Below are 10,044 nucleotides of genomic sequence, written 5' to 3' on the forward strand. Positions count from 1 at the left end.
CTCTTTCGATTGAGCACACGCACGCGCCCGCGGAACCCTCCATCGCCGGCGTCGACCACCACTGGCCGCCGGTGAGGCACATAGTTGCCACATCGACGCCACCGTGGCAGCCAACGTGGCACTGGCCCACATGTCAGCGTCCTTGGGTAGTTTTAGCCGGGTGTGTTTAGTGTTAAAGTTAATTTCAAATTACAGAAAATGTCTGAAACTTTGAAATAATTTAGAAAATCCATCATAACTCAGAAAAATCCAAATGAGATATCAAAATGACCCTAAAAATGAAATCTATCCAATAAAAATATAAAATGAAATTTTTATTTGAAAGAAAAAAATTTAATTATTTAAATACCTATTAATTAAGTCTTTTCTTTTAATTCCAAATGCAACTAAAATTCAGAAATTAAGAAAAAGTTCTAAAATAAATAAAAACCAGTAAGTAAATAAAGGAAACAATAAAACTAATTTTCCTTTATTAATAACTCATTAAATCCTTATTAGAAGGATTTAATCCCTAAATAATAATTACCTTAATTATTAATTCTTGAAAAATAATAAAATGCTAAATCAAACCTTATGTTTATTATAAAGAGATTAATAACTTCAACCTTATAATGAAGTTATTAACCTAAGAACTAAATAGTAATTGTGAAACCTTAATTCCATTAGGAACCCTAGCTCCATTATTTTATGTGTGAACCCTAATTTGCTTCTAAACCTAAACCCTAGGTTAATACATGTGATCAAGAGACATTGTATTCATACCTAGATCCATAATTAGCCACTAAGTGCATATCCAGGTCCACATAAAATATAGGAGCCTATCACTAAGACTTTAGCATTCCATGTGTTCATCCCCTCAAACCTAGACGATCAAATAGGAACACCTAAGTCTAAACCCTAAATTCCTATCATCAAACGTATCAACCTTACTCATACCTATATAGCATCACACCATTGTGATGAACTCCATTAGCAACCATGCTAATATTGACATCATATCCCATACACACTAAACCCTACTAGTGTGAGATACTTACGAACCATCCTATTTAGGAACCAACCATTCTCTACTTAGAGATCCAATGGATAATACAAGACAACCTCAACCTTAATTGTAATACTTCTTATTACTTAAGAAGTATGTTCTTCAAAAGTTATTCTTTTGAAGTAAATAGGGAGTAGCCATCAAATCCTGCTTATAAGGACCTATAAACCCTAGCCAGCTATCACCAACAAGATGAACCAATCTTGATAACAACCTTGTATGAACAATTGCTTAGAATGCCAGTGTACTCAACCTTACAAGCTCTAAGTGTTGATGAATCCAACTAGGTTGTGATCCATCTACTACCTACTCCAGTAACCAAATAGAACCATAGAAAACCATAGAACTCCACCAACCTAATTATCATACTTGTTCTTTATTAAAGAACATGTTTTTCAAAAGTTATTCTTTTAAGTATATGATAATTAATCCTTAACCATGCCATCTAGTACTAAAACTGACCACTTGTTCTTTACTTGATAACATTATGCCAATTATCATTCTTTGTGTGCTCAATTGATTATTATTCTTCATTGTCTACCTGTTGATAACACCAAGTAATCACACCTCGAATAAGAACCTTGCATGTGAATCACTCTAAAAGTGCAACACACCCTAAACCAATCATTACAACCAACTGATCCTAAATCATCGGGGTTAGGTCACGCTTAGAACGATTGCATCTCATTCTTATGCATTATTGCATCCTTGCCAATCTTTTAAACATCGTCCTTACCGGACGATGATGCAATTTCAGAATTTGGAGTTATTGCGTAACGAAGACCTTGCCTGCATAATCTTGCAGTCAAGAAAGGCAAGTTCATCGCTTGCTCATGTCATTTGAGTATCTTTATCAAATTACTTGCAAAGTACTATGATTATCACTATTGCATAAAAAGCAAAACCACTATTTTCATAACTATGAATATGACTATGTGGTGGGCAATGGAACCATGGATTGTGTTGATATGGTGGAGGTTCCATTGCAAGGGTTTATATCCATCTAGGATTAAACAACAAATGTCGCCGAGTGATTCTTGTGCCGTAATAACCGTGTTAACCATAAGATCCGGAGTGGGACGGAGTAGTCAAAAGTGTTTCCACCTCTCGTACATCAACGGATGCACTTACCGTAGACACTTGACCCGAGGTTGGGCAAGCGGTGGGGTGGGGATCCCATTCTAATTCCCCACGGTAAGTGGTCTATGATGGGTTGCGGCTACGGCGAAGGAGTTTGGTTAACGAGTTCCAAGCTTGTTGTCGTGGTCGGGGTCCATCCTTAATTGGTATAAGAGGACCGACGAGGACCCAGGGTCGGGGTATGCAACAAAGGGTGGGTGTGCGAGGTAGCGGAGGAACAGGATTGGCTAGACCTTATACCGGGCCTCACACCATAGGAAGTGTGGACGAGCTCGCGGCTCGGTTGGCACCAAGGTTAAGATCTCTTATGGGTAAAGCAACACACCTCGCGAGTGTAATGAATCGTGACCTGTCACTCCCTGTTCCGGGATTTGGAGCTGACGAACGCTCGGGAAAGGAGCTCCATGAAGTTCTAGTAAACCGGTGAAGGTCGACGGACATAGTTCTTCGAATAAAAGCAACCTTTTGAAGAAATGGTTATGAAAACTCGCATTGGTATTAGACTTTACGGTCTAATGCTGTAGCTAGTGCATTAAACACCTCTTTCCTATAATGAACTTGTTGAGTACGCTCGTACTCATCCCACTCTTAAATCCCCTGCTTAGATATGGAGGCATCGGAGGAGGATCTACAGTGCAACTCGAAGGCCGAGGAATCAATAATTACTTCAAGGGACAGAACCCTGCCAGAGGAGTCAGATACCACATCCAGCAAGGAGAAAACTTAGAGTAGCAATAGAAAGGAACTAGCTTCCTAAACCTAGCTCCTATTTAGCTAGAATCTATTCATAGCCTCTGTAGCTAGTTAAATACTCTACAAATAGAGTTCGTGATAAGACTAGTCTACGAGTCGTTCTTACGGAGTTATTTGCGGTTTTACCTCATTGTAAAGTAGGAGGTCTGTGATGATCTTATGTAACAGAGTCAATATTGTAATTCTATAGACATGCCTTGGACCCGCATATGTTTCTGTTGTACCACTCTGAACGATATAATACTAGTGGAACGGTGTTTCATTGGTGTTATATCAGACTTGCATACTACACCATGCAGTGGTATGCCGGGTCACCACATTCGCCGACGAGGAGCCCATTCGTGAGTACAACAGTGGCTAGCTTTCACCTCCCGTGGTTCCAAATCAAGGATGGGAGATGCAGCCCTAACTTCAAATATTGCTGATGTGATCTCCCGTATTCAGAGATCAACCTCTAGTTTTTCTATAGGTGGGGGTCGGTGGGAGCAGACATGTCATTAATTGCTGTCAGTGAGTGCTACAACACAGTTACATGTGATTTGATATTTACCCATCAAAGAAGAAATACGTGAGCTAATACATAGGCAAGTACAAGGACGAGAGCACGCTAAGGCATTTCATTGGCTGGTTTCTCCCGGAGCAGATGAGCTCGAGCTCAGTTTTGAATATCCCATTTAGACCAGCCATCTTAGACAGATATAGACAAATAAATATGCGACATATTTCCTTGCAACAAAAGGCATGTAAATCCAGGCATCAGTTTGCATAACTGTAAACTTTACTACCTCCAAAACATATATGGTTCGCATCATCAATTTTGGAGATGAAATCAACTAAGATAAAAAAAATGGTTCTGTGTAAAATTTGGCAGAACTTTTTATCTACATTAGCAACAATAGGAGCTTAGATAGTGAGCATATATAGAACCAAGAGACTCGAAGATGCTTCCGGACCTTGACTCCCTGCATCATAATCATGGTTTGGTGATCTTATCCCATAAAGCTTTCAACATTAAATGTCAAGCTATGTTAGTACAAAGGAAGCATGGTAGATGTACATCATCTCAGTAATCATCTGATATTTAGAGTTTTTGTCAACATTCATACATGCTTATTCCACGGAATGTTCTGAAAGAGATGATGCGATTCCGAAACACTGAATCAACAACAAATTTTGGCTAATTTATTTTTGGAAGACTGAACCATGCTTTATCTGCATGACGAATAATGTATTAACAAGACTCGAGCAATACATATTTGTGCAACAACTGTCTCATCTCACGCTAATGTTATTTGATCATCGTTACACTGAATCACATTCTGTTTGTGTTCCCAAAAATCATGCACAATGTCCCATCTTCATAAAATCTGTTCAGGCTGACAGCAACTTAGAATTTTTGTGATAGTATGAAAGTAGAATATGGTCATTCCTACTCTTTTCTCCTGAAGTCTATTATGAAAAAGCAAAGGCTGATGAAAAGCATGTAATGCTAGAAAAGGAGGCCTAGTCAATCCCCATAACGCTAGCAAAGGAGGCAAATGAAAGTTGTAACCAACGTACACCGTGCCGCATTGGTTCTCATTCTCTGTACATAGTATTTGCGAAATGGCATATATAATACATTAAAATCCATCATATGAATACTCTCAACAACGAATGGCATGAAATGGCTCGGTAAAGCTTCCAATGACTGAACATACTAACTTGTTCGTTCCTAGTATTTCTGAAAATATCATAGAGGAACAAAGTGAACACTCACCATGTCAAAAATAATTCAGAGTTGCTCAATAGAGCACTACCCACAATAGAGATTCATTTTCCTTGAGACGGAACTTCTCAAATGCCATACAGTTGACAATGAAGCCATAAGAAGCCTTAGTAGTTATTTATATAAGCTGTGTTTGGCTCTATTATTTACTTTCTGAGACTTCCTAGCTGCAATCAGATCAATAGATAACATACTGCAAAATTGAAATGAAATTCACTATACTACTATCAGAAACTTAGTTGATCAGTTATTTGCATCTTTGTGAGCACTGATAGTACTGGGACCTTCCAGAATAACAACTTTTTCTTGTGTCTCCACTGAAACTTTTGTTTTCAGAAATGGGTATTGGTTCTGGAATTGATAATTTTCCTTGTGTCAAAGATGGTACAATGTTTGCTTCTTCCTTTGGTTTCTTGTAAAACGAAATACAGATAAACAATTGATAAACCAATAAATTAAGATATATAAAGTGAACAGAGAAACAATATACTTTGGTAAAAAAAATCTTGACTTACATGCATTCCAGTATCTACAACTGGCTGAGGGTTGAACTCAGACCCTCGAGTACTACCCATGTTCTTCCTCCTGACACAATATGTGGCAATACAACAATACTGAACAACCTATAACTACTGCAGATGCAGAGACTGAAAGAACAATGTGTGTCAATACAACACTACTACAGAGTACAGACGCATTACCTCCACTGATGGCATGTGCCTGAGCCCATGGCAGTAAAACAGAAGCAGTATAAGCTAGCATTCACAAGCCATACACGACCATTGCTAAACTTGTGTTTGCCATGTATTTCTCCAATTTCAGCACAAATCTAGGACTAACTGAAGCCAACACCCAGATAACCAGTGTCACGACATTACAGTGTTCTAGTATTGGAACGAGCAAGAGACAGGTAAAAAGAAGTTTAATCCCGAGAAGTCGATGCAGGATTAGAAGGTTGGGGATAGGATGGAGGCGTTGAATTGCCAACCTGATCCATTTGCTATGGTCCACACGGTTCCACGCCAACAAGGTTGGGGATAGGATAGAGGCATCGAATTACCAAGGGTAGGGCCTGAAAACGAAAAAATTCCGAGATCACCAACCCTGGATTGCGGTGGCCAACAAGGCAAGCAAAGGAGATCCGCGATTTTGGACCAACTGGGGGGCTAGATCGGCGCGCGTCGGTCAGGCTGGAGGCTGCAGAGGAGGAGGGCGACGTCGTTCGGAAAGCGAGAGACGACCGCAGAGGCGGAAGAGGCAGGCGAGGCCTCCGTGATGCCGTCCGTCTCGTGCACCAGGTGAGGAGGGGAACCGGGAGAGGAAGTCGGAGGGCGACAGAGGCGGCGCTCGCGGCGTGTGAGGTGGTTAGGCTTGGGGTTGGACATCAGAGTCGGATGATAAGTAACCGAAAGTAGATATCTGAATTTAGGAAGGGCTAAAATGCAAAACGTGCGATACATGACTGGACGAGCGACGCGGGACGTTGGACGAAACGGGCGACGGACTGCCTGACGACGGAACAGCTTCCCATTTTTTAAGTAGTAGAGATATGTCATTTTTAGCTGTAAAAAAAAACTCATTCGTTAAGCCGCTGAACTAACTTCAAAACATTATTGGTTTCAAAACAAAACTTCTGAACATTATTTTTCTGCTAAAACTAACAAAGAAACTGATAACGGGCATTGTGTCTAATCGTGCAGAGTCACCACGGCGGTTTGTTTTAACTTCTTTTTTTAGGAAATATTTTTTTTTGAAGTAGGAACACTTAAATTAATATGAGCAGCAAGCCGCCTCATTAAAAACCTTCCAGTCCCCTTAGGTACCCTGGTAAGAAAAAGAGTGCGTCAGAAACTTTCTGCTCCGAGGATTACACAATGTTCATACAATCGCGATCAACCAAAGATGAGATGCAGCTCGGTGGTGATCCCAAAGAGCTACCACTAATTCCTGAATTACCTAGTTAGGCCAAAGCATGAGCAACTACATTGCTAGACCGATCCACTTTGGCAATCATAAATCCTTCATAATTTTTAGGAAAGATTTGTTTTACCATCCCAAGATTTGTTCTAACTTCTTTTTTTTTTTTTGAGGAAAAGCCACCACGGCGGAATATGTTAATTTAGGAAATAAACTCAGGTGGATCATCCTTCTATATTTGGAGATTATTCACCGCCTCTCTAGCTAGAACATGCGCTGCAAAATTTGACTCCCTATGACAATGTTCTAAAATCACATCATTAAACTCTCTACAAAGAAACAAGCAATCTTCATAGATAGCAGCAGCAGGTCCCTGTGTGTGGCCTCCACTCTTCATCACATCAATAATTTCAACACAATCTGAATTTATAACCAGGTTCGAATAGCCCATAGCTTCAACCATCATCAGAGATTTTGTTTTAACTTACAGTTGTAGAAAAATGGTTCCAGAACAGAGGACATAATTTTGGTGATTGTAAACCAAGTACTCCAAAGATGACTGCACAGAGCATCGATCAGCCATATCTTCAGCTCGTAGCAAAAGCGACCGACAATGCAGTTAAGGGAACAAATATCTCACAAGTTCATGACAAAACAGAGCAAGGACAGGACAGCCATGTTAAACGACTACTCAAGATGTCAGGGATCCACAACACAGCATAAAGCTCATACAGACAGAAACATGGTATACCACGAATACCGAGCCCTTGCCCGCCATATATACAGGAAGGCCTCAGCATATATGTCCATATTACACTGCTAGGATTATTCATGTACATGAGTGGCACCCAGGTGAGCTACGCCGCGTCGTTGAAATGTACAGGGAGGAGGATGGATGGCCTGCGGAGAACAGGGAGGATCTTACACCTTATTGGCCTCCTCCAAAGCCTGGAACACGTCTGTGCGCGTGACAATCCCTGAATGTTGGAAATAAAACGTGTTTGGTTAGAAGAGAGCTCCTATTATCACAAGGAAAATAATGTTTACACAGCTGCAGTTGAAGACTCATTCGAATTTTATGCATTTGTAAGTGTTCTGTTGATAAATGGTTGAAATCAGCCAGTTTCGGGTGAAACTTTGTTAAGGACAGTGTGGCAAACTTGGGCATTATTCAGCTGAAACCCGCAGGAGGCCACGAAGTTTCTACCGCTAGTACTACAATGTTCAGGAAACATGATGCTCGATAAAGCAGAAACAAAATTAAAATGTGAAATGCATTGTTCATACAAATACCACAGGAGACCGGTGGGTTCCCATCCAACTTGCACGGAGCCAGTATTTTTAGTGCAACTACCGATCCAAGCGGCTTCAATCAGAGGTTCTAAACAGTACTTTTACAGAGCATGATAGGACAAAAACGTGAACCTAGATTTCATAGAAACTACACTGCAGCCGGTATCAATCATGACAACCCAAATCGAAAGATACAAGTAAACGGCCACAGCTACATATTTTTCAGAGATGAGGTATATGAAAGGAGGGGCATCAAAATTCTTACCAATCACTTGCAGCTGTTCATTCACAACTGGTATCCTGTGAACTTTATGCTTCAGCATTAGTGCCGCAGCTTCTGCTCACGTAACAAGTTGCAACGAAGGACATTAGCACATCTTACCGGGAGAAAACTTTGTGTTTCTGTATAACCGTGGTTTAGGAATGCAGGCTGCAGGGCAGAGGCAAGAGAAAGTTACCCAAGACAGTCTTGTCAAGCGTCAGAGTTATCGCAGGAGATGACATGACTTCTGCAACGGTTGAGTCCAACTGCATCATAAGAGCAAGCAAGAAAAGATCAACATCGTCAGAGACCGGGTATGGGAAACTGCACAGCGTATTGGTCTTCTGTGCACATATCCTGATCATACAAATATGAAATTAACATACTCCAAACCCGAACTGATTGATTAGAAAAACTGTTCTCTGCTTGCCCCATGAGTCGCCGCAATATTCAGTCATCTCGAAGTGAAATTCATTGTACACTTTGTTCTAATATGCATTCAAGGCTGTTCTTAGAGGTTCAGACAATTTAATTTAACCCTGGAATATTGCGGAACCAACTCAAGTGACTTCAACATGTTCCTAGTCGCCTTAATACTGCTACACTTCATTCTTCAGCATGCAACATAAACAGAAAAAAAAACGACTAGTGATACTCTGAATCATACAACTGAATCCTGCATTTCAACAGATGAAACAAAGCAGGCTCAATCCAGCAGATCTACCATTATCAAACGCATATAGGAGTAGTACATATACTTGTATCATCCGCATTCGATTACTCGGATAGTTGCAATTGAAGTAATGGGGGACATGCAAAATAAAAAAATAAAAAAAACTGATGGACACTGACCCCATTGGAGGCCTTGGCCTTGTCTTTTTTGGAGACGACCCCGATGCACCTCCCCTCGCCGTCGAGCACGGGCAATCCGGACTGGGTGGCGAAGAGTGCGTCGATCTCGGCCAGCTTCTGGTCCGCCATGGCCACCTCCACCGGGCGCGACATCACCTCGCTGAGCTTCGCCGTGGGGCTCATCTGCCAAGGCAGCCGAATTCAGCCATCAGATTCGAGGAACCCCAAGAGCCGGACCGGGAAGGCGAGCGAGGAGGAAAGAGGTGAGCAAGAAAGGGAAGGGAAGGCAACCCAACCTTGTCGGTGGAGACGATCTGTGACTCGAGGTACTTGCGGAGGTCCTCGTAGCTGACGAGGGAGAAGTTGTCGGGCCACTCGCCCGACAGCACGCCCTCCGGGTTCTCGTCGATCGCCGGGCGCATGTCCCCCAGCGCCGCCGCCACCACCGCCGCGCCCCTCCGCTGCCGCCGCCGCGGCGCCACGACGAGTGAAGCGGGTGCCGGCGCGCGGCGCGGGTGGGAGGAGGGCGGCGACAGGGTACTTCTCGCGCAGTGGACGGCGGCGGAGGGCGAGGACGCCATGGACGGCGATGGGTTCGGGAGGGATGGAGACGGAGATTTGGCGATGGGATCCCGGGCGGCGCGGCGCGGCGTGTTGCACGAGTGGGACGGTGGGTGGCGCAGAGTGAGGGCAGTGGAGAGACAATATGGAGCGCAGAGTGGTGTGGATGTTTCTGGAAGGATGTGGTGTGTGGGGCCCGCCCGCAGGCGGATGGACGATGGTAGTGTGCCGAGTGTCACCTTCACGTGTTGACTGAGTTTCCACAAAAAGCAAAATACTACATGTGCTCGTGCCTTGGGCTTGGATTTTATTCCTCCTCCTAGTGATCCACATATCTCCACTCTTAGAGCTTCTTCAACCGTCCAATTTTCGGTTCGCTTTACGATTCGCCTTCTTGTTTAAAATGGAAGAAATGTGAAACACATATATGCTAAAAAAAGGGAATAATGAGTT

General features: G+C 42.5%; 1 protein-coding gene across 1 annotated transcript; it reads right to left on the reverse strand.

Moving 5' to 3' along the window:
- Positions 1-7,242: 7,242 nt before the first annotated feature.
- On the reverse strand, positions 7,243-9,611 carry LOC124657404 (inosine-5'-monophosphate dehydrogenase-like). The gene is made up of 5 exons (XM_047195962.1): positions 9,327-9,611; positions 9,031-9,213; positions 8,375-8,444; positions 8,182-8,253; positions 7,243-7,600 (listed from the first exon to the last, which is right to left on the reverse strand). Exons 1-5 carry the CDS (start codon positions 9,609-9,611, stop codon positions 7,545-7,547), a joined length of 666 nt encoding a protein of 221 aa, XP_047051918.1. The 3' UTR covers positions 7,243-7,544.
- Between the last annotated feature and the right edge of the window lie 433 nt (positions 9,612-10,044).

This window comes from Lolium rigidum, chromosome 1 (genome assembly GCF_022539505.1).
Source record: "Lolium rigidum isolate FL_2022 chromosome 1, APGP_CSIRO_Lrig_0.1, whole genome shotgun sequence".
NCBI lineage: Eukaryota > Viridiplantae > Streptophyta > Magnoliopsida > Poales > Poaceae > Lolium > Lolium rigidum.

What these genes read in the sequence shown, in the direction of transcription:
- LOC124657404 (XM_047195962.1), bottom strand. Translation starts at nt 9,611, where the DNA reads ATGGCGTCCTCGCCCTCCGCCGCCGTCCACTGCGCGAGAAGTACCCTG. An exon ending in GCTTGACAAGACTGTCTTGG is followed by an intron (nt 8,254 to 8,374) that starts GTAACTTTCTCT and finishes TTACGTGAGCAG; the next exon opens with AAGCTGCGGCACTAATGCTG. An exon ending in TGAACAGCTGCAAGTGATTG is followed by an intron (nt 7,601 to 8,181) that starts GTAAGAATTTTG and finishes TCCAACATTCAG; the next exon opens with GGATTGTCACGCGCACAGAC.